The 25563-nt window shown below is 38.8% G+C and overlaps 1 protein-coding gene across 1 annotated transcript in view; it reads left to right on the top strand.

Annotated features, from left to right (window-relative positions):
* Positions 1-25563, top strand: part of SYNE1 (spectrin repeat containing nuclear envelope protein 1) — a 456320-nt gene that overhangs the window by 248783 nt on the left and 181974 nt on the right. The window contains exons 72-85 of the mRNA XM_060168000.1: positions 734-880; positions 4009-4134; positions 5462-5638; positions 6935-7200; positions 8786-10946; positions 14236-14573; positions 14763-14907; positions 15575-15793; positions 16729-16988; positions 18565-18730; positions 19192-19347; positions 21674-21826; positions 22429-22611; positions 23348-23485. Of these exons, the coding sequence (XP_060023983.1) occupies positions 734-880; positions 4009-4134; positions 5462-5638; positions 6935-7200; positions 8786-10946; positions 14236-14573; positions 14763-14907; positions 15575-15793; positions 16729-16988; positions 18565-18730; positions 19192-19347; positions 21674-21826; positions 22429-22611; positions 23348-23485 (4635 nt within the window). The remainder of the gene's footprint in view (positions 1-733; positions 881-4008; positions 4135-5461; positions 5639-6934; positions 7201-8785; positions 10947-14235; positions 14574-14762; positions 14908-15574; positions 15794-16728; positions 16989-18564; positions 18731-19191; positions 19348-21673; positions 21827-22428; positions 22612-23347; positions 23486-25563) is intronic.

Consider the following 25563-nt stretch of genomic DNA (forward strand, 5'->3'; position numbering starts at 1 on the left):
TTCTTTCTTTTGTTTTTGATGAAGAGCTTGCTCAGAAAACGTCATAGGTATATTTCACCTTGATTTCAAGGAAACACATAATAGCTTCTCAACATGTCTTTGTGGATAAAATGGAAATTGCTTGGCTGGTTGAGGATTAAGTAATTGAATAGATGCATTAGAAAATGTTTGGGTTATTCTAGATTAGTGTTGTCCTGGAATGTAACTTCTAAGAAGAAATGAGGGCATCAAACTCTCCCCTCCCCTGTGTTATAATTTAGTTCCAATTTACTCTACCCTAAAACAGAAGCTTTTCAGTTAGAGAAATATTGGTTATCTTTTCATGAGCCGGCATTTTATTTTTACTTTTAGTTTCTAGTTTAAATGAAAAGGACAGTATTTATACCATGGGGGAAAGCTGCAAAAACTTTTGATTTATGTTTGACCAATTTCGTCCAAAGATTTTATGTATTCTAACACATTTCTAGCGTTACATTCACCCTGCCCACCTTGTCTTTCCATGATCAGGATATTATGTTGTAATGTGTGTGTTGAGAAGTTATAAACTGGGGCATAGCCCATGTGCTTTGCAACATTTTGGAACATACGCAGACTCCGTAGATATGTATCTGGTTTTGGGGGGCATGGTGGGGAGAGGGATCCATTGAAAGTGGACTTGTTTCATTTGCTTGCAGTGATCTTTTTAGAGATATAAAACAGCTCTCACGACCGCAGCATGATTGTTCTGTCTCAGGTGTACCAGAGTCTGGAACATGAACTTCAGAAGCACGTTAGTCGACAAGACACCCTGCAGCAGTGCCAGGCCTGGCTTTCTGCAGTCCAGCCCGATTTAAAGCCAAGCGCACATCCCCCTCTCAGCAGGGCAGAAGCCGTTAAGCAGGTAGATTGTGATTCCTGCAAGTTTATGTTACGCTGTGATTCATTTGATGAAAACATGTTAAGTACCTATTATGTGCCAAATTGTGCTGGTTGCTGGAGATATAAAGGTATAAGTAAGGTCTGAGCTTGATTCCAGTTAAGTCCGCATTCTAACCAGGAAGACGGACGCACAACTGAGGTCAATCTGGTAGAATAAATAGGGCATGAGCACTGTAGCCAGAAGATCGATTCCAGTACCTGCTCAACAGGGTGACCATGGGTAAATCACTGAATTTCTCTGAGCCTCAGTGTTCTAATAGGTAAAGTGATTATAAGTATGCTTCCTTCTGAAAGTTATGAAGAAATTCAAATGTTGTACCGCAGTGTACGTGATTTGTAAACAGAAAAGCAAAATTAGCCTCTCCTGCATTTTTTGGCACAAAACGAGGTGCTTATTAAATAATTATTGAGTGAATGCTGAATGAATTATTGTTATCACGTGAAAGGAACCTATGGTATATTAATTTGACATCTACGTGCTTAAAATGTTGCTGCTGATACTTCATCAGAATATTTGAGGGATGTTTCTAAATTTTTTGTACTAAGCAATTTTTCTATGTAGTGCAAAGAATATATTTTAAAGGAATTTAGTTGTAAAGGTTGCTGCCAGATAGGAAGTAATGTAAAAATTCAATTTTTTTACCTCAAACTGATATTAAAATAATGTTTGTTCATTTAGTCCGCTTAGAGAATATGTGCAATTAATATGTCCCCCAAAGTATACTTTCTGGCTTAAATGATTTACATTATTTAAGTCATGAAATGGCTCACAGAAGTGCATGTATTACACCTTATAAAAAATAGAATATGGGGCTTCCCTGGTGGCGCAGTGGTTGAGAGTCCACCTGCCAATGCAGGGGACACTGGGTCGTGCCCCAGTCCGGGAAGATCCCACATGCCGCGGAGTGGCTGGGCCCGTGAGCCATGGCCGCTGAGCCTGTGCGTCCGGAGCCTGTGCTCCGCAACGGGAGAGGCCGCGGCGGTTAGAGGCCTGCGTACCACAAAAAAAAAAAAAAAAAAAAATAGAATATGGACAAATCAAACATGGCTCTCCTTGAATCAAGAAATGAAATAAAGATTGTCTGTATTCTGCTTTTTCATTAGACTGTGAGCTTTCTTGGGTCATTCATTGTCTTGTGGCTGTTTGTTTCCAATGTACTTTATTCAGAACAATGCAGACCAAAGCTTGATTCTTCTCTTTTGTTCCCCAAAAAAGAAGTAAAAGCGAGGGGGAGAATAACATTAATCCCAACGACCTTTCGCTAGAACAGGAAATTTCCTACAGCACCCGCATTAGCTGTGGTTGCAGGAGGATGCTGATCCTTCTTGGGGCCCAGATTCAGTGACTGCATGGTTCATTGTTTTACTTTCTGCCCCTTTCCACACTGCTTCTCAGAATGGGCTGCCCCCTTTTGGAAGCAACAGAGAAGGGAATTAGAGGTATTGGAAACACCTGGACCTCAGTTGTTCTGAAGGGGAGGAGGTTTTTTGTTGTTTCTTTTTGTTTTGCTTTGTTTTGATCAGTCTTTCCTTTGGCAAGTACTGCTTTCATGTAAAGTCGAGCAGGTCCTGGGTCATTAGTTCGCTTGGATGTGTCACTGGAGAATTCCACTACTGACAGGGTGTCAGACTCTGGGCCGGCTTTGATGGGCTGCAGTTGAATTTGGTCAGGGTCCCAGGGTGCGTCGTGTATCCCTCCCACATGGTAAATGCTCAATACATATGTAATGATAATATGGTCCTCACTACCATTAGCCAATGACAGACTGATTTGATTCCATTAAGAATGTCACTTGTTTTCATAAGGCATGATGTGAATTTGGGGGAATGAGAAAAAGTACTATCAGATTTGCCCTTGAAATTGATTTTTAGCAAAAATCTTTCATAACTGTTTTGTCATTGACAGTCAACAAGCTGCTCCCAATGCTTTTGGAACCAGGACAACTGTACACATTTTAAAATAAATCATTTTTTTAAAGTAAATATATTTATAAAATAAAAATTCAGATATCTCATTCTCTTCTCATTTCCAAAGGCTGTTTGGGACAGATAACTTTCTCTGAGCCATGGGTACCTGATGGGATGGTTTTGGTTAATGGCTAATGATACTAATTGGAAGTGAAACACCAGTCAGTCTGTGCAAGGGATAAAAGTTTAGGTGCTACTTTCTACTTAATGGGAAGTTGATCTGTATTTGTTACATTTATGTGAGAATGATGTGTCTAGGCAACCCACACAGCTTAGAGGAAATATACTGAGATGAGTCAAAAAGTTAGGCTCCATTATTCGCTATGATTTTGGAAGATCACCTGCTGTTTCTGTAGATCAACTTTATCCCATACAACTTGCAGTCAATACCTCTTTCCCAATTAATCACAAAGATGGAGTAAGCGAAAACCACTTCTCACCACCTCTACCACCCATCGCCCTCCATCAGGCCATCATCACTTCTCATCTAACTCCTGCAGTAGCCTGACAACTGGGGCTGCCAGTTCCGTCCCAGGTTGGGGAACTAGGATCCCACATGCCGCACGGCAACTAAGCCCATGCGCCACAACTAGAGAGCCTGTGTGCTTCAACTACAGGCTCTGGAGCCCGCACGCTACAACTACAGAAGCCCACGCTCTCTGGAACCCGTGTGCCACAACTGCTGAGCCCGTACACCACAACTAGAGAGAAGCCCGTGCGCCGCAATAAAAGATCCCGCATGCCGCAAAGAAGACCCGATGCAGCCAAAAATAAATATTAAAAAAAAAAAAGAAAAGAAAAGAGAAGAAAACAAGCTAGAATGTGAACAGAGAATCTGGAAAAACTGTGGAAGTTTCTTGGTTGTTCCCCTTTCCCAGACCATACAGGCTAATTAGAGCAAGAAACAGCTGGTGGACGAATGGTTCCCTGCCAGTGCGTTTGGAAAGCTTTCTTTTGAGTAACTAATATATGTCATTTACAACAATGGTGAAAATACTGAGCATAGCAAGGTTATTTTTGAAATGTCAACAAAATACCACAAATGGTACAAATATTTGCTATCTAAATATAGCATGTCTCTTTCACTCTGACAGGTTTTTTTTTTTCTTCTTTTTTTTTCAGGTCAAACACTTTAGAGCTTTGCAGGAACAGGCAAGGACCTACTTAGATCTCCTTTGTACCATGTGTGACTTGTCAAGCTCTTCAGTGAAAACCACAGCAAAAGACATTCAACAAACAGAACAAATGGTAAAAGTTAAAAAATGACATTGGATATATCTGACTATATTCTCTTGCTTGAATGTTAGATGTGAAAAAATTTTTCTTCTTGGAGTATTCTTGCTACAATGCTCCTACAAGCATTATAATAAATATGTATTGAATTTCAACTAAGTCACAGAAAAGTAGGCACACGCTAATACTGATGCCACTGAATTGGAAGTGAAATATTTAGTCCCATTGAACTGCTAAACATTCGCACCTCTTTCCTCTTCTCTTTTCTCCTCAATTACCATTCTCTCTTTCTCTTTTCCTATTTTTTCACTCATTTTTTTTCTTTTCTCCTTTTCCATTGTTTTCTTTCGGTCATATTTAGTGTGAAAGGGCCTCCTGACCCTTCCTATTAGGATGGCAAACATCTGTCATGACCCTTCTAATTCATTGGCAGTGGCTGAGTGGTGTTGAGAAGAATTCTGAAGCTGTATCTGGGCCCTTTGGACAGTGTTGTGATGAGTTAGCAGTACCTGCCTGCAGCAGACAGATGGCGCCACAGAGGCTGTGTGTTTGCCGCTGCTGCCTTAAACTCTGGAACAGAACATGTTCGGATTAAAAAAAAAAAAAAGACTTGGTTTTGTTATTTAACTGATTAAATATTCCAGAATAGTAAAATGATCTAAAGGAAAAAATAATGAAGAAATTAATATAATTAAATAATTATAATATAGATATGAAAAGAATTAAACTAATGTATGTATTTTTACTTTTATGTTTTATTACATTACCAAAGCAAGTCTGTATTTAAATCCTTAAGAAAGATGATATAGCTCCTATATTTCTTTTTACAGAAATGATTTATCGAAATAAGTTATATGATTTCAAAAACCAGTGAAGCAGATCTAAACATATATCCAAAATGTTAATAACTCAGTGTTCTATAAGAAGTATCAGCAACTATGCACTAGAGAACAATATAAGTCTTTTCTAGTTAACCCCAAGACCAAATTGATGACTCAGTCAAACAGATGTATCCACTGAAATGCCCAATGTGAAAAACCATTAGGGCAGCTTCTGACCTAATAAATTGTTAAAACTTCTAGACCTTCACAGTATTGATTGAAATCACATGGCATAAGTCTTAGACATTTGAAGTCTTTAGAAAACCTAAATATAAAATCTGTTTTTCTTGAAGCAAATAATTCTTTTTGGATTTATCACTCGTGTGTGTGTGTGTGTGTGTGTGTGTGTGTGTGTGTGCGTGCGCATACGTGTGTTGGCCTGTGTACGTGGACAGGCTGATTCATGGAACATAAATGATTCTGTCCATTGCTGCTAACTTTTGCCTCTGTGTTTCCTCCAGATTGAACGAAGGCTCGCCCAGGCACAGAACCTAACTCAGGGCTGGGAAGAGATCAAGCACATGAAGGCTGAGCTGTGGATTTACCTCCAGGATGCCAATCAGCAGCTGCAGAATATGAAGAGGAGGCACTCAGAACTGGAGCTAAATATCGCACAGAACATGGCGTCTCAAGTAAAGGTAGGAATTAACGTGCCTCCAGGGGAGCTAGAGGAGACCAGGACGGGTGTGTGTCAATCAATCCTTACACATAGTTACTTAAGGAATGAGATAGAACAACTTTCATTTGGTGCCAGAAAAATATACCTCAGCAAGTGAACATTCAGCTATTTTCTTGGAGCTGCAGTTGGCCACTTGCATTGAAGGACATTCACTCTGTAGCTTATTTCTGAATAAAGAACTGTGGTTTAGCTAGCAGAACCAGAAGACTCTGCCATTAAACAAACATGAAGCCTTATTATTCATTAGCTTTTCATCACAATATTGCTAAAGCTGTAGGATTTATCAATTTATTAAATATATATTTAATGTATAAAACATTAACATACAACTGATTTAAAATGTAATAAAATATTTATATAATTTAAAATATAATAGAAAATTATTATAAGTATATTAACTTGATTGGAAGTTGTACCAGATTTTTTTTTTAAAGAATTCTTTTTTATAAAAATTAATTAATTTTATTTTTGGCTGTGTTGGGTTTTTATTGCTGCACGCGGGCTTTCTCTAGTTGCGGCACCCGGGGGCTACTCTTCGTTGCGGTGCACGGGCTTCTCACTGCGGTGGCTTCTCTTGTTGCAGAGCACGGGCTTTAGGCGCGTGGGCTTCAGTAGTTGTGGCACGCGGGCCCAGTAGTTGTGGCTCACGGGCTCTAGAGCGCAGGTTCAAGTAGTTGTGGCACACGGGCTTAGTTGCTCCGCAGCATGTGGGGTCTTCCCTGACCAGGGCTCGAACCCGTGTCCCCTGCATTGGCAGGCGTATTCTTAACCACTGCACCACCAGGGAAGCCCTGTACCAGATTTTTAACAAAGTTTAACATTTATTTTTTCTCTGTGACAATCAGCCATTTTTATTTTCTACTGGGCTATTGTTTGCATATGCAGAAAGAAGAATGGAAAGAATATAAATTAGATTTTATTCTCAAAAGCATGAACTTTAAAAATTTTTAGAAAACTAAGGATGCACTTTAAGATAAAATATTAACTTTTTCCTTAGTGGCTATAATACTGTTTCACATTTATCAGTTTTTCCTTATACTTTTCAAAGTAACACAAGAAAATACCACAGTACCCTCTGATTCTTAAACACTTGGAAATTTGTTCATAAGGAAGTATGATGATTTTAGATTTTCTCTTTGTCCCTCACTATACATTCTTCAATTACAAAAGTATTCAGAGGTATTGTATCTATGTCTCAATCTGTATTTATTTGGGGGGGGTTATTCAACATTATTTTATTGTTGTTATCCTTTAGGATTTTGTTAAGAAACTACAGTGCAAACAGTCATCAGTGACCACTATTACAGAGAAGGTGGATGAGTTAACCAAGAAGCAGGAGTCTCCTGAACACAAGGAAATAAGTCACTTAAACGACCAGTGGCTGGATCTGTGCCTTCAGTCCAACAATCTGTGCTTGCAAAGGGAAGAGGATTTCCAGAGAACACGAGATTACCACAACTGCATGAATGTCGTCGAAGTGTTCTTAGAAAAATTTACTACAGAATGGGATAACTTAGCCAGGTAACAGCAGTTCTCCAGTGGGTCACCAAAATGCTAAGCCAGAAACTTCTTAATTTCTATAAAAATCAAAAATGTCTTTCTTACATTTTAAACATTTTCTATCATTATAAATTTGATAAAACATTATGAAGAATATGGTGTCATCTGTATCCATAATCATGATTTTCCTTGCTCAATATTAACTGAAGCAGGTGAGTAAGAGGAAAATATTTGAAAACAGCACCATTTCTACCTGCGACCTCAAGGAATATTTCAAAGCTGTTACACTGTGAGTTCAAAGAATATCCCAAGAATATTCCTAGTTTTAATTACCAGTTATGGGACTATCATCTATGATTTCAGGACATGAATCCTTCTTGAATCTATAGTTCCATGGGTTTCTTGTCAATTCTGTAAAGTAACACATTCTATGTAATTCAGTCTAGTTTTGTCTTGTACTTGTGGTATTCTAGAACTTAGTGAACAATCTAAATTCAATTAATGAGTGTCTTATTTGATTTTATAGCAATTGAACCCCTGTTAACTTTTTCTTTGAAAAGGATTCCCTCTCTCCCACATACATTGAGTCATCATATGGAAATCCTTCTATGCTCTGATCACTAATTATTAAAACCTGTACTTCTTCTGCCCAGATTTATCAATTTGTAGCAATTAAAACTGAAAACATTATTCTAGCTGTAGTTAACTCATTAAATCGTAGGGTTTTTGGTTTTGGGGTGTTTCTGTTTTGGAGGAGGTACACTGCTTTCTGATTTGTTTACTTTTTCTTGACGCTCAGCATTTTACTAATCTTTGGGGTAAATCCAATATCAGCAAAAACCCATATTTCAGACGGACAATAGGCACCTCCGTCTGGCTAACCCACAATCACCTCAGATCTAATATGTCCCGAACAGAACTCATCATATGGCCTCCCAACACTCTTCCTCATACTTGAGAACTAATCGTTTTGTAAGTGAAAAAGACTCTAAGATGGAATTTTCTCATATGTGTTTTGTAGTCAAAGGGATGAGAATCCTTTGCATTTCGCAGTTATTTCTAAAGGTTTCTAATGATAAACAGAAAATATCTAAGTTCCACGCATAAGCAGCTGTTAGAGCCGTCGGTTGTTTCTTACACATGGTAGACCGTCTAGCACTGGATTGTCTACGGGAGCTTCTTCTCACAGTAAAGCACGTAAATCACAGATCACTTAATTTCTCCACGTGCCTTTCAAGAATGCAGTAGATCAGTGTTTCTCAATATTTAGTGTTTCCACAGATCATCAGGGGAACTTGTGAATATGCAGATCCTCGTCAGTTGCTGAGAGTCAGAGGAAGAAGCTAAAAAGTACACCTCAGATGTGATGGGAGGGCAGCCTTAGCTAGAAGAAGTTATCTGGGCAAACTATCTTGGTTCAACTTCCGCTATGGAAATATATGGGTCTCCATTCCATAATAATTGTAGCATCTCTGTTGATAAGCCATGACTTGAACCACTCTAAGCTAAGAAAGAAGATGGTGATATGCACTTTAACATGATGTGAACAAACACAGGTATTAACTAAAGTTAACTTGATTTTATGTCTTTTAATATATACATATAGATCTGATGCAGAGAGTACAGCCATCCACCTAGAAGCTTTGAAGAAGTTGGCACTGGCATTGCAGGAGAGAAAGCAGGCTATTGACGATCTGAAAGAGAAAAAGCAGAATTTGATAGACCATCTGAACGTGGATGACAAAGAATTAGTCAAAGAACAGACGAGTCACCTTGAACAACGCTGGTTTCAGCTTGAGGACCTTGTTGAAAGGAAAATCCAAGTGTCTGTTACCAACCTGGAGGAGTTAAGTGTGGTCCGGTCCAGATTTCAGGAGCTGATGGACTGGGCGGAAGAGCAACGACCCAACATTGCTGAGGCTCTTAAGCAGAGCCCCCCGCCTGACATGGCTCAGAACCTTCTCATGGATCACCTTGCCATTTGCAGCGAACTGGAGGCCAAACAGATGCTCCTGAAATCACTCACGAAGGATGCTGATAGGGTGATGGCTGATCTTGGCCTCAATGAGAGGCAGATAATCCAGAAGGTACTCTCTGATGCCCAAAGGCATGTGAACAGTCTCAGCGACTTAGTGGGCCAGAGACGAAAGTACTTAAACAAGGCTTTGTCCGAGAAAACCCAGTTTCTCATGGCGGTGTTCCAGGCGACCAGCCAAATTCAGCAACATGAGCGCAAGATAATGTTCCGTGAACATATCTGCCTGTTACCGGATGACGTGAGCAAACAAGTGAAAACATGTAAGAGCGCACAAGCCAGCCTCAAGACTTACCAGAATGAAGTCACTGGACTTTGGGCTCAGGGCCGCGAGTTAATGAAAGGAGTCACAGAGCAGGAAAAGAGCGAGGTGCTGGGGAAGCTTCAGGAATTGCAGAGTGTCTATGACACCGTTTTACAAAAGTGCAGCCATCGGCTACAAGAACTAGAGAAAAATTTGGTTTCTAGGAAGCATTTTAAGGAAGATTTTGATAAAGCTTGTCACTGGCTAAAACACGCAGATATTGTTACCTTTCCCGAAATCAACCTAATGAATGAGAGTGCTGAGCTGCATACACAACTGGCCAAATACCAACACATTCTTGAACAATCTCCAGAATATGAAAATCTCCTACTTACGCTGCAGAGAACTGGACAGGCCATACTGCCGACGCTGAATGAAGTCGATCATTCCTACCTCAACGAAAAGCTAAATGCACTGCCCCTGCAGTTCAATGTAATTGTCGACTTGGCTAAAGACAAGTTCTATAAAGTCCAGGAAGCAATTCTGGCTCGGAAAGAATATGATTCCTTGATCGAGTTGACAACCCAGTCTCTGTGTGATCTCGAAGACCAGTTCTCCAAGGTGAGCCAAGTCCCCAGCGACCTGAGTGTTGAAGAGGCCCTGTGTCTTCAGGATGGTTGTCGAGCTCTTGGGGGAGAGGTGGCAGCCCTTGCAGAAGCAGTGGATGAACTGAACCAGAAGAAAGAAAGTTTTCGCAGCACAGGGCAGCCATGGCAACCAGACCGGATGCTGCATCTCGTCACCCTGTACCACAGGCTGAAGCGACAGACAGAACAAAGGGTGAGCTTATTAGAAGACACCACCAGTGCTTATCAAGAGCATGAAAAGATGAGCCACCAGCTAGACAAACAACTAGAGGTTGTGAGAACAGAGCAGGCCAAGGTGAACGAGGAGACGCTTCCTGCAGAGGAGAAGCTCAAAGTGTATCACTCCCTGGCGGGAAGCCTCCAGGATTCAGGAATTCTTCTAAAACGAGTGACTGTGCATCTCGAAGATCTTGTTCCGCATCTTGATCCCTCAGCTTACGAGAAAGCCAAGCATCAGATCCAAGCCTGGCAGGAGGAGTTAAAACTGCTGACTTCCGCCATTGGCGTGACGGTGACGGAGTGTGAGAGCCGCATGGTGCAGAGCAGAGACTTCCAGACGGAGCTGAGCCGCTCCCTGGACTGGCTGCGGAGCGTGGAGACAGCGCTGAGTGGGCCACTGTGCCTGGACCTGAACTTGCGGGACGTCCAGGAGGAGATCAGAAAGGTCCAAATCCATCAGGAAGAGGTGCAGTCCAGCCTGAGGATAATGAATGCTCTGAGTAACAAGGAGAAGGAGAAATTCACGAGGGCCAAGGAGCTGATCTCTGCCGACCTACAGCACACGCTAGCTGAGCTCTCCGAGCTGGACGGGGCCCTGCAGGAAGCTCTCCGCACCAGACAGGTCGGTACCACAGGGCTTCCCCTTTCTTTTTTCCACTTTGCTTCTTTGTAAATAGGTGTGAGAAATTTCTTTGGTTTCGATTTTTTGTTTAGAATTGCTTCCTTAAATGTTTCTTTTTTTGACTACTACATGGAATCATCTTCAGTTGTGACTTAAAAAGGTGCTTTTATTGTTTATCCTCATGGTATTCATTTCATGTGGTTTTCATGTTCACTTGACTTTGGTTTTAATACAGGAACACCTCAGTTATCCTTCTCCTTTAGGAGAGATAATAAATGATAGCACTAGTATAATTAATACCATATGTGAGGAATTAATCATAAAATTCATTCATTAGCAATGAATAAGTAGTGATGCTTTTTTAAAAACAATGTGAAACCTGGCATTTCTAAGCTTAGTCCTGGATGCAGAGTCTCCAGATGGAGAGAGGCAGACGGATGATGCAGTCCTGACAGTGCTGAGCCAGGCTTTCTTGCGGGGTCTCCCATCAGTTGCCCCATCTCTCCACCCCTTCCTCAGGCAGGAGTGCTTCCTCTTCTCTGGCTTCCCTGAAGCACAACAGAAGCGAGACTAGAATATCCATCATGACTTGAAGATAACAAAGAAATGAGAGCATGCTCAGAACTTCCCAGGTTAGCCTCCTAATTGTGACTTGTTCTGGGGCTCTGTGCAATTCAAAAATAAGAGAGATACAACAGTGCCCAGAGGTGTACTTACTTTAATCCCTTGACCCTTTTTCTCCACATCTGTCCCTCTGATTCTATGGGATTTCAACCAGCCGTTTAAGTTAAGGACAGCCTTCCTTAGGATGATATAGTAACTGTAGCTTTGGAGTAAAGCACACCTGGATTTTAATCTCAGTTATATGACCTTGAGCGAATTACCTGCATCCCGTACGTCTCAGTTTTCTCTGTGGGAGAGGGATAATAATATCTCCCTCTTCAGATTTATATTCTTAGTGCAGGGTCTGATGTAGAGGTATCCCCAGATGACTCTTAGCTATCATTTAACTTTATTTTTCACATAGATTAAGGTTAACACTAAATAATACAATTTAAAAAAAAATCTTAACCTGTGGTTAAAATCTTAGTAAACTTCATCATGTAAAATTCTGACTTCTTAAACTAGAGTCTATTTAGTATATTTTTACCTTTTCATGTTGGTTCAGGCCACTGTTAAATTTTTTTCAAAAAACTATGTCCCTATAGCTGTAGGGATAGAGATGGAGTATTTAACCCAGAGTGAAGAATCGAAACAGAAGTTACCTGGAATTTTCATTCTTGAAAAACATCTGTCATGTAAGCCTGCTTCTGTTGATTTGATGATTTTTTTTTTTTTTTTTTTTTTTGCTGTACGCGGGCCTCTCACTGTTGTGGCCTCTCCCGCTGTGGAGCACAGGCTCCAGACGCACAGGCTCAGCGGCCATGGCTCACGGGCCCAGCCACTCCGCGGCATGTGGGATCTTCCTGGACCGGGGCACGAACCCGTGTCCCCTGCACAGGCAGGCGGACTCTCAACCACTGCGCCACCAGGGAAGCCCAATTTTATGATTTTTGAACCAAAATCTTGAATCTGCTAAGGTGTCCCTACTTCTGCCATCTTGTGATTGGTAGTCTTATTTATTGTCTTGGCCCAAATAACTGAAGGTCGCGGTTCTGGTGGCATTTCTAACCTCCACCACTGATTCTTTGTTTTGCCATCCTCGTTCTTTCCTCATTAAGTGCTAATCTTACATGTACTTTCTCTACCACTTCTCTGCATCTTTGCTTGACAGTAATGGCTTGTCTTGTCCAACCACTGATGGCCAATTAGAGTGTTTCCTTTCCTTCTGGATCTGAATGGACTTCATTGCACAGGGGTCAGCTTTCCAATCTTCAACTTTTCTATCGTAGTCTCTATGCAAGACTTATAGGCTACTGTTTCACTACCAGAAATCACTATTTGGTCTGGTAAATGCCGTTTTGGAAGTTTGGTGTTATTACACTCCCTTTTTTTCCCTCCAGCTTTATTGAGGGATAATTGACAAAGAAAATGGTAAGATATTTAAAGTGTACAATGTAATGGTTTGATATATGTACACATTGTGAAAGAATTCCTTCTTCAAGTCAGTTAACAAGTTAACACATCCATCACATCACATATTTATCTTTATCTGTTTTTTGTTTTTTTGGTGAAAACATTTAATTTCTGCTTGTTAAGCAAATTTCAAGTATACGTTACACTGTTATCAGCTACAGTCACCATGTTACATGTTAGATTCCCCAGACCTCATTCAACTTAAAACTAAAAGTTTGCACCATTTTTTTTTTTTTTTTGGCTGCACCGCACAGCTTGTGGGATTTTAGTTCCCCAACCAGGGATTGAACCTGGGCCCTCAGCAGTGAGATCATGGAATCTTAACCCCTGGACCACCAGGAATTCCCAAAAAGTTTGCACCATTTTACCAACCTCTCTATTTTGTTCACCCTGCAGCCCCTGGCAACCAGTTTTCTACTCTAAGTTTCTATGATTTCAGCTTTTTCTTTATTATTTTTTTTTAGAGTCCATATATTTGTGAGACCATGTGATATTTGTCTTTTTCTGTCTGGCTTATTTCACTTAGAGTAATATCCTCCAGGTTTGTCCGTGTTTTGGGAAATGACAGGATTTCCTTCTTTTTTAAGGCTGAATAATATTCCAAGGTGTGTATTTTTTTTTAATTCTTTCATCTGTGGATGGACACTTAGGTTGTCTCCATACCTTGACTATTGTGAATAACACTGCTATGAACATGAGAGTACAGATATCTCTTCCAGATAATGATTTTGTTTTCTTTGGATAAATACCCAGAAGTGAGATTGCTGGATCATATTGGCAGTTAATTTCTTGAGGAACTTCCATGCTGTTTTCCACAGTGGCTATAGCAGTTTACATTCCTACTGGTATTATTATACTCCTACCTAAATGAGTCATTATTTCACTTTGGTGACTATTCATTCTGCCACATATTAGTAAGCATTATATTTTTTCTTTAAAGAGAGGACATTTCAGAGCCATCATAAATTTCTATTCCATCTGTGACCTTGTTTATTTATTTTAACTGCAATAATAAACTTATAACAAGAAGAACAGAAGGGAAAGTAAAGGATAATAATGGATTGCACCAAAAAAAATTTACCAGCTTATCAATTCATTTATACACATACATCCATGTGACTGAAGACTGGAAAAGAAATGGAAAGCATAAATTTATTTTTGGCAAACACATTGCAAAAGAGAGTTGATTATGTTTAAAATTGCTGTTTTTCAGGCTACCTTGACTCAGATGTATAGTCAGTGTCAAAGGTACTATCAAGTGTTTCAAGCAGCTAATGACTGGCTTGACGACGCTCACGAAATATTACAGCTGACAGGCAACGGCCTAGATGTTGGGAGTGCAGAGGAAAGTCTCAAAAACCACATGGAATTTTTTAGTACACAGGATCAGTTCCACAGCAATCTGGAGGAGCTCCAAGGCCTAGTAGCCAACCTGGACCCACTCATCAAGCCAAGTGGAAAAGAGGACTTAGCACAGAAAATGGCCTCCCTGGAAGAGAAAAGCCAGGGGACAATACAGGAGTCATACGTCCAATTAGATCTCTTGCAGAGGTATTGGATTTGTTTTGTTCTTTATATTCTAGTGAAATGGATTTTCACATGGAAAATAGGAATATATTAATGATATACATTATCGTTCATTCTCTTCTCTTAAGTATCACTAGACATATTGACATTAGAGCTCTGCACAGAGATGTGTGATTTGAAGTTGCTTATTGATGTGTGTTGGATTTTTTCAAGATGTGCAGCTCAGTGGCAGGATTACCAGAAGGCAAGGGAAGAGGTTATTGAATTGATGAATGATGCAGAAAAGAAACTGTCTGAGTTTTCTTTATTGAAGACTTCTTCCAGTCATGAAGCAGAAGAAAAATTGTCAGAACACAAGGTTAGCTTTGTTGTTTTTTTTTAATATTCTTTCATTGTAACTGTAATGGGTCTTTGCAATATGATAGTTCCAGAAATAAGTCAATAAATCTTCATTTCCACCTCGGCTTTTTAAACACAAAAAGGATACATTTAACCACATTTCTTAGCAGTTTTAACTTAATTAAATTCTGTCATCTTTTTAGGATTCCCGTTAGAAATGCATAACTAGGTTTAAAAAGACACATTCAGAGCAATTTGCTTCTGATAAGATGTGATACAATAGATTTCAGTAAATACTTTCTGGTGTAACTTACATTAGTTCAATTAAAATTCAAAAATTAATAGCTGAGTCTCACTCATATCACAGCAAAATAAGGTAGAATGTGACATACTTAAATATCAAATTCCATTCACTTATATTTTTGCTAGTTTTTAAAAATGGGAGAATGTCATCTCAAGCAGCACGTAAATGTTTGTTTGTAATAAATAAGTATCCGCCTTACCTCTTTTAAAAAAGCCAAGCCTAACTCAATTACAAATTAAATGTAAAAGTAAGAATTACCAGAGGAAAATAAACATATGTAGGAACATTTCCTTTTGCGGATAATTTTAGGCTTTACCAAAATCCATAGAGATTTTGAGAAAAACCTTCTCTCCCCTCAACCTCTGTTCCTCTGCCCACCCAGGCTTTAGTGTCAGTAGTTAACTCTTTTCATGAGAAAATTGTGGCCTTAGAGGGTAAAGCTTCAGAACTGGAAAGAACCGGAAATGGCACCAGCAAAGCAACCATAAGCAGGTCGATGACGGCTGTCTGGCAGCGCTGGACACGGCTCCGCGCTGTGGCCCAGGACCAGGAGAAGATACTGGAAGATGCAGTGGATGAGTGGAAGAGCTTTAACAATAAGGTAATCTCCATTACTGATGGGCTCAAAGTATTGTTTCCTTGCTGATGAGAATGTATTTTGAAAAGTGGTATTTTGCTCCTTTTTTCAAATCGGCCTTATGAAAGTAAAAAGCCTTTTCAAAAAAATCTCTATTTACATTGATATGAAAACCAAATTATGAAATAAAATATATATGCAATGTGCAATTTAGTCCCAAGGCTGGATCCAGTTATTTTAATAGGAAATAAGCCAAGTAATCACATTTGAAAGGGGGACAAGCCAATTTTGCCCCATTTTGCCCCATTTGTGAGGCTCTTAGTGACACTTTCTTTCCTGGCCCTGAAAAAGTGCAAAACACTTTGTCTTTGCCATGAAATAAGCAGGAATTTAACTCATTTTCCAAATCCTGTTTAATTTAATATCTTCCCTTTTAAGTAGGGTTCAAGTTTTAAGCCACATCTTCCTTTATGACTCAAAGGCACGTATTCATGTTAGCGTAAATATTGAAAAGAGTTTTTCTTTTATCTGTTTAGTAAAAGAAAATTTTTTTAAAAAAACCTTTTTCAATGTTATGAAATGTCTGATTGCCCTATTATTATTATATATTTTATTTATTTTTGGCCACGCCATGCAGCATGTGGGATCTTAGTTCCCTAACCAGGGATCGAACCCGTGCCCCCTGCATTGGGAGCACAGAGTCTTAACCATTGGATTGCCAGGGGAGTCCCTGCCCTGATGTTATTTTGAGATTAAATCTTAAAACCCAGAATAATAGCGTGGTCTTTCCTTCCATGTTAAGGAGATTGTTCACATTTTAGTTTCCTCAGATTTAGAGTTGACACCATCATCTTTAACGTGCTCCAATGCATTAGTGTCAGATTTGGCATTTATGGGAATTGCCCTCTTTTTTTCAGTTTATTTACTTTGAACTTCATAGTATGTACATTTGTCATCAGGTTAAAAAAGCCACTGAAATGATTAATAAGCTGCAAGATAAATTACCGGGAAGTTCAGCAGAGAAAGCCTCAAAAGCAGAACTCTTAACTCTTCTTGAATATCATGACACATTCATTCTGGAGCTGGAACAGCAACAGTCGGGCTTACGGATGCTGGAGCAGCAAGCAGTGAGCATGCTCCAGGATGGGGCCGAGCTGTCCCCTGGAGAAGAGCTACCCACTGTGCAGGAAATCACGGCAATGCAGGACCGGTGCCTGAAGTAATTATACACCTGCTCTCATTCTCTGCTTCTAAACTTGGCTATGACCCAAAGGGACAAATGTGGTATTAAGAGTCTGGGAGTGCTCCCACCGACCACCTTACAAATGTGGGGCTCTGTTCCTGTCATCCTTGCTATCTAGTACATATCTAGTCGTATTTAGAAATATAGTAATGAACCAGATGCAATCTCTGCCTTCAGGTAGTTTATAGTCAAGCAGCAGAGGTAGACAACTAAAGATGGCTTTTAGGTGGAACATGGGAGGGGCACTAAGGGAAATCAAAGCAGAGGCAACTAAACTAGGAGAGGAGTCAAGGAAGGCTTCTCTTCAGAAGGGTGTTTAAGCTAAAGACTAAGCAGGCTTGAGCCAGCCAGTGAGGTGGGAGGAGAGCTCTGCAAACAGGGCAATAACAAGAAAGCGTGGAAGGAAGCATGTCACCTCAGGGGAACTCTTGGGTGATGGGGCGATTCATGAGACATAAAGCTTAAAAGGTAAACAGTTGGGAGCTATTGAGTACTTGGTTTTGATAAATCTTGATAACTCATTGGCTAAATTGGATGACACATAGATTAGAGCAAGGATGATACCAAAGTCCAGGTAAATAATAGTCATTTACTGATAGTGAACTTAGAGAAAGTTAATCTTTTATTTATTTATTTATTTATTTTTGGCTGTGTTGGTTCTTCATTGCTACACACAGGTTTTCTCTAGTTGTGGAAGGCGGGGGGGGCACTCTTCGTTGCAGTGTGCGGGCTTCTCTTGTTGCGGTGCATGGGCTCAGTAGTTGTGGCGCACAGGCTTAGTTTTTCCGCGGCACGTGGGATCTTCCCAGACCAGGGTTTGAACCTGTGTCCCCTGCGTTGACAGGCGGATTCTTAACCACTGCATCACCAGGGAAGTCCTGAAAGTTAATCTTAATGATATGTAACCAGCCTGATTCACTTATGGGGCCAGAGAGGAAACGTCACTATGTAATTTAACTTCTGTATTAACTACTATTACTCATACATATCCTACATTCACCCCTTCACTATAGATGGGTTCAGGATAATCTGACTCCACGTATTTAAATTTTTTTAACCAAATTTATGTCAATTCAAATAAAGACTTAAAATTTGGATGTTGAACATTATTAATCATAAAATTTCCAAAGTTTGAGTCTTTATTTAAAGACTAGTTTCTAATAGGCACAAATATTCCAGTTACACATTACCTTTAAAGGCTGATGATTCTGCACCATGAGTAGATTTTCAAAGAGGAAATAAATAATCAAACAATCTCCAGGTTACTCTCGACAAGAAAATGAATTGCAGTTTAGTGGCATGGGAGTATGTCAGCTCTCAATTTTCCAGGGATAATTCATTCACTTCACGTGATGTATTTTCTCCTGTTATACTTGAAGTAAACTTAAATGTTACTGAAAATCATCTGGCAGTTTGGGGGAAGTGTCTTTACTTGGAAAAGATAGGCGGCTTCACTTTTTCAATGTCTGTTTTTGACAATTTGATGTCATGTATTGGGGGGGTTCCTTTCGTTTCAATCCACATCTGCTTTCTCCCTTTATTGTATCTAAAGCATACAGGAGAAAGTGAAGAAGAACAGAAAGGTGTTAAGGCAGGAGCTAAAGGAGCGAGAAGTGGTGGAGACCCAAATCAATTCAGTAAAATCTTGGGTTCAGGAAACGAAGGAGTATTTGGGGAATCCAACAATAGAAATAGATGCTCAACTTGAAGAACTTAAGGTACAAAACTCATTCCCTAGACCCATCATGTTAAAAAATTGTCCTGCTTTTAATCAAATGTATCTGTTTATATTCAATGAAATAATTGAATTAAAAATTTTTAGAAATGTTTTATAAACATTTATGTACATTTGTCATCAGGTTATAAAAGCCACTGAAATTATTAATAAGCTGCAAGATAAATTACCAGGAAGTTCAGCAGAGAACTTCCCGGTAACTTATAGAAAACTAAAAGTTTTCTATAAGACTTTTAGTATTATTTCATTGGGCTTTCTTTTGTTCTGTATAAAGTGGACATGCTTCTTATTGAGACTAAAGAAAATTTTGCTTTTTGTAAATGTGTTTCTCTAATTCCACACAATCATATTTTGAGGAACAATACATAGCCTTGTCTCTGTACCCATAAAAATTAATTTCCTTATCAGGCTCCCAGAAATTTCTTATGTTGATCTTTTCTTCAGATTCTCCTAACAGAAGCCACAAATCACCGACAGAACATTGAGAAAATGGCTGAAGAACAGAAGAATAAGTATCTTGGTCTTTATACTATATTACCTTCTGAACTCTCTCTTCAGCTAGCTGAAGTGGCCTTGGACCTAGGAACTATCCATGATCAGGTAAACCTACAGTCAAGAAAGAGTACTTTTCCACTCTTTTATAGGTTCAGGACTCTTGTATGAGAGTTCGTGATTTTCACAATCCTGTCTTCATGGAAACAGAGTTAAAAAAAAAGATCAGTATAAAATAATAATATTAAATTAGAGGTCTTATTCATAGGCAAGAAGCATATGAGAAGATATTAGATGTGAACAATACTGTCAAACATTAAAGATAATTTATCTGCTTCCAAAAGGAAATTACTCAGAGAAACAAAGATACATTTCATGTATTCAACAAGTATTTATAGAGTATCCAGAGTCTGCCAGGCACTCTTCTTTTGTTGTTTCAGTTCAGCAAGATGTAGTAGGTGAAGATATTTGAAAAAAGGGAAAATCAGAGTTAAAAAAATAAGGTAAAACGAGGAATGAGGTTTCTACCCCAAATGCATGCTATAGGATCCCGTATTGTGTCTAGAGAAAGTCTTATCAGTCTAACTCTAACTTCCAAATAACTAAGGAAAGGAATGTGTATAAATTTTTTTTTTTTTTTTTTGCTGTACGTGGGCGTCTCACTGTTGTGGCCTCTCCTGTTGCGGAGCACAGGCTCCGGACGCGCAGGCTCAGCAGCCATGGCTCACGGGCCCAGCCGCTTCGCGGCATGTGGGATCTTCCCGGACCAGGGCACGAACCCGTGTCCCCTGCATCAGCAGGCGGACTCTCAACCACTGCACAACCAGGGAAGCCAGGAATGTGTATAAATTTTAAAACAAACCTTTTTTTTTTTTTTTAAATTTAACAAATTGCTACATAGCCATTCATAGCACTGAGATCAGAGGGATATTTCTATCTTAACTCCTAGTAAAGAACATACACTTTCATGTAGGGAAAATAGCTTCAGTAGCGTTTGTATGGAAACATAATGGGTTTTAGGACCTTCTTGGTGGCCTAACACTAAAGCAGTTTAGTTAAAACTGGTCTACAGAAGATAAAGAGAGGATAATTCTAAACTACTACATGAAATGGAAAGTAGTATTGCATTGTAGAAACTATAAAACTATAAAATTCATGTAAGTGTGCTGTACCTTTTGACTCTCCGGTGTATGATGCAAAGTGTTTAAAAATTTTCATCAAAGTCTAATTCTACTGCATCATACTATTGACCTAAACTAAAATATTATTTTTTATTTTAAGTATTAAAATATTAATTTTATACTAATATTTTACAGTATTACTTATTTGGTTTTTCTTCTTAGACATTGGAAGGTCTTTTGGGAAGGATGACTTGGCGAGTTCAGATCTTAAAAAAAGAAGTTCAAATTTCAGGTTTTTTTCCTCTGGATAAATTTCCCTATAATAGAGTTATTCACATGCATTCCATTTACGTTAGCGCTCAACTCAAAATAATGAAGTCGAAAAAAGTACTCTTTTAATGGTGTATTTCCTCACTACTAAGGAGATTTGATTTGCTATTTTTATATATTACAAAATGATCAGCACAATAAATCTAGTTAGCATTCAAAACCATACATAGTTATAAAAATTTTTTTTCTTGTGATGAAAACTTTTAAGAAGTACTCTCTTAGCAACCTTCAAGTATGCAATATAAGATTGTTAACTATAGTCACCATGCCATACATTACATCTGCATCACTTAAAGAGATTTTTTTAAGGCCTTTCATTTATACAAAGAAAATATTTCTTTACCATCTTCCCTTCAACATTTTATTATAAGCAAAATATGAATGTTATCATATCAAATCAAAGCCATTAGAAACTTGTAAATATTAACTGTGATTTTTCATTTTCCTTTCCACTGGACATGTTCTGTGCTTTTTTGTCATACTGTACAGAGGTAATTGGAAGTTAGAAAAAGAGTTAACAGATCATTAACAGCTACTTATGAAAAGGTGCATGGACACAAATCTGTGTGCCTCCAATTATCTGGAATCGTCTTCCATTTTATGAAGAAAAAGGCTTAGAAGAGTTTGTATGTTTAGAGTCACAGAGTTAGTAAGTAGAGAAGATAGAGTTCAAACTCAGCTATCTGTACTGCTTCCTGTAAACATCTGATGAGTGAATCACTGTACATGCATTGCTTGTTCCTTTGCCGAAATAGTAGCAGAAAGAGGTGCAGTTAATACGTAAAATGGCGGGAAGTAGGGCTGCAGGGAAAACCATGAGCGTTTGTAATTGCACGTGGCTGGCTTGTTGAGGTACTTCGATGCCAAAGCAGTGTTGATGACCTAGAGTGCCTCTTGGCAATATCTGAAGATGGAGATATATATTAGTATTAATTATCCAATTTTTACCATGGTTGATTTTGCTGTTCTCATTGATTATTTAGATCCAGGACAAAATAAAAGAAGTTGAACAGAGCAAGGCCATGAGTCAGGAATTCAGCCAGCAAATTCAGAAGATAGCCAAAGATCTCACAACTATTCTAACCAAGCTGAGAGCAAAGACAGATAATTTAGTTCAAGCTAAAACTGACCAAAAGGTAAGGAAGGAGAAGTGGAAATATAAGGGGGGCTATTGAATGAGTTAAATATTCTGAGTGCATTAGTTTATTTTGAAGATACAGAAAAAAAAAAAAAGCTTCCTTGATTAGCAGGCTTCATGAAAACCAGAGAGTAAAGGCAGGCAGTAAAGAAATTTTGTAAATACAATAATATAGAGCTACTTATATCGTATAATTTATTATCACAGTTAAACTGTATTCATAAATATACATGCATATGTAGTGTCAAAGGACTAAATGATGGTTTAGGATTACAAGTATATAAATTTCAAAATGAAGGATGTTCTTGGTAGTTAAATCCCTGTTCTCATTTTGCCAATGAGTAAAGGTAATCCTTTTTGGGTGGGACAGAAGGAACATTTTAGCTCTCTCAGCCTCGTAGGAAATAAACACCAGGGTTACAAAACATCCTGCTCTGCCTTTTCAACTGAAGAAACAGAAATGAACCGATCATAGTTGAATTATTCTTATATATTTGGCTTTTACAAAAATCATTTAAAATATAATCCTGCTGATTCTGGAAAATCTGGAGAAATTTATTATCTATAGTCTAACGTTCTTTCCTTTTGATGACCATCCAGGTGCTAGGAAAGGAATTAGATGTCTGTAACTTAAAATTAATGGACCTAGATGAAGCAGTACAAAAATTCTCAGAACACAATGGCCAACTGGGTAAACCACTGGCCAAGAAGATTGGAAAACTGACTGAACTTCACCAGCAGGCCATTAGACAGGCCAATAACCGGCTCTCTAAGCTCAGCCAGGTATGTTTTCCCAGCCGGTAATCAACATTCTCTAAAGCCAAAATTCAATTTTCTATTTTTTGCTTTTAAAAATAAGTGAAAAGATAATATGGACGGTGATGAGAGTAAGTTAAATGTAGCTTATTTCATACCATGCCTGTGTTCCTAAAATTGACACGTAAACCTGACTTTATTTTATATCAAACCATATAATAAATTTATTGACAAAGGTGTTCCTATAAATGGACTTTTATAAATAAGTAAATATATATGTACGTATGTTTGCCTTTACTTAATTGGTTCAGGTCACACATCATCATAATTGTTGAGCATAGACTGAACTTTTGCCAATAGATTATGTTTCTTTCTGTAATCAGGGATGAGTTAAATCAGAATTTGCAACCAATAAATTATAATATTGAAACCTATAATCCCCACCTACCACCTCCTTACTCAGTGAGGGTAGAGTAGGAAAGGAGGGAGAGAGAAGAGCTAGGTAGAGGAATAAGAGATAAGAATGGAGAATTTTTTAAAAGATTATTCAAGCATAGTAAGAACTTGGACTTTATCCTAAAGTCACTGGGAAGTCCTTAATAGATGTTCAATAAGGAAATAATTTTTCATGATACTTTTAGATATCACAGATATCATAATGATCAGTTCCTAGGATTATTGTATCCAAAGAGAGACAGAAGACTGATTTCTAGCTCACGAAGCAGAGTTTACATTTGTTATCTGAATGTTAATGATTTTTCAGGCAGCATCTCATTTAGAAGAATACAATGAAATGCTGGAGACAATTCTGAAGTGGATTGAGAAAGCTAAAGTCTCAGTACATGGAAAGATTGCATGGAATTCTGCAAGCCAACTTCGGGAACAATACATTTCACATCAGGTAACTTTGGGAAAATAGTTTTCAAAGAGTAACTAAGAGAGTGCTTTGATTTAACTGGCTAGGCTGACAGAAAATTTAGAGGACCATGATGTAAAATTATTTCAGGTGCTAGGAAAAAAGAAAGGTAAGGTAGCCCTAACAACTTGTCCAGGGGATTGAAAGAAAGTAGCTACCCATGAGATTTCATAAGACCATATATATAAATAAATATCCTCCTCTGTCTCCCCTAGACTTTCCATTTCCCAAGACCAAAAATAATCATCCAGATAGGACACTTTCTTTTTGCAGCTTCTTTGAAATAATCGTATGCAGGAATATGGTGGGAAATTCTTCCCCAGGAAGAGCTGTAGGGACAGGTGGAAAGATTATAGCCTCCAGACTCAGGCTGATGGGGAAACCAAGTTCTGACATTTAGAGCTGTGTAATTTGGAGGAAACTACTTTGCCTCTCAGAATTCAATCTTATCAGTAAGATGGAGATGTAAGTGATATTCATACTGCAGAGTTATCATGAAGATCAAATGGTTTAACATATGTGCCGTCATCAAGCACAGTCCCTGGCACATGGGTCCTCAGTCAGAGCCTCAATCTCATGCCTCTTCCTTCCAGCCCTTCTGCCTGGTCACAGCGGGCTGACCTCCCGCAGGAAGTAGGGGTCAGCTGGGAATGAGTCCACACCACATGGGGGCCGCATTACTTCATTTCCTCTGAAGTTTTCTCTCGACCATATCATCCAGGAAATTATTTCATCCCTTTATAATTTAGGCTTGAATTAGATACAGATATCTAATAGCCAGTTATCTTGCAGTCAAATACAAAATGGTCTTTATTTAAGTTACATGAGTATCCTCAAGTATTTTAGATTTTCTCTCTTTTATTCTGATTTATGTATATTCATGTCTTTTAAATGCATCCCCTTTTCCAATTCCATTTGACAGGGTTCTAGATCAAAGCCTCATTTTCTCCTTCTTGGAATGCTTTAACAGGTTCCTAATTGGTTTCCCTGTATTTATCTTTCTTCTCTAATCAATCCTGCACACTCCTCCCAAGAAATCTTTCTTAAACAACTACAGAGTTGTTCTGCCTGACGTTATGCATTATACATTAACAGACAAGAATTAAGTTACAATTGGTTGTAAACAATGAAAAAATATTCATTAGAAATCTAGAAATGCAAATTTAAAAGAGAGAGAGCGGGCTTCCCTGGTGGCGCAGTGGTTGAGAGTCCGCCTGCCAATGCAGGGGACACGGGTTCGTGCCCCGGTCCGGGAGGATCCCGCATGCCGCGGAGCGGCTGGGCCCGTGAGCCAGGGCCGCTGGGCCTGCGCGTCCGGAGCCTGTGCTCCGCAACGGGAGAGGCCACAACAGTGAGAGGCCCACGTACCGCAAAAAAAAAAAAAAAAAGAAAAGAGAGAGAGCATTTTAATTATCAAGTTAACAGTATTTTTAAAAGTTCATATTTAAAGAAGTGAGAGCTATCAAACACTGCTGGTAACTGCTGGTAACTTGGTTAAATCTCTTTGAAAAACAATAGGAAATGTATCACGATCAAAAGAACATTACTACTCTGTAATCTGAAATGTAGGAAATATTTTATATGAGTATTAATGACTGTACTGGAATTTTAAAGAAAACTTAAATGTCAGAGTTTTCTGAGTAAATTTTTGGATTTCATAAACTATAATGTAGTCTTTAAAATGACCAAGAAGGTAGTTTTTTGTTTTGTTTTTGTTTTTGTTTTTTTTAAATAGCTCCAGCTCTCATTCATTTATGTATTCAATAATCATTTATAGAGTGCTTTCCAAAGCTAGGAATTTTGTTAGGCATTTGAAACACAAAGGATATTCCCTGCCTCTGCCCCAGGGAGTTGATAATTAAAGGGAGAAAGGAGATAGAAAGACAGATCTAGACAATTACAGTGCAGTGTGATAAGTGCAGGGATTGAGAGCCCAAGATGCTGAAGGAACTCATGGGAGGGTACCCAACCCAGACTGCCCAGGATTTGAGAAGATTAAGGAAGGAAAAGGTGATTCTGAGCTGAATCCTGAAAGACACGCAGCCTACTTGTCGTGGAGTTTT

Source organism: Lagenorhynchus albirostris, chromosome 12 (genome assembly GCF_949774975.1).
Source record: "Lagenorhynchus albirostris chromosome 12, mLagAlb1.1, whole genome shotgun sequence".
NCBI lineage: Eukaryota > Metazoa > Chordata > Mammalia > Artiodactyla > Delphinidae > Lagenorhynchus > Lagenorhynchus albirostris.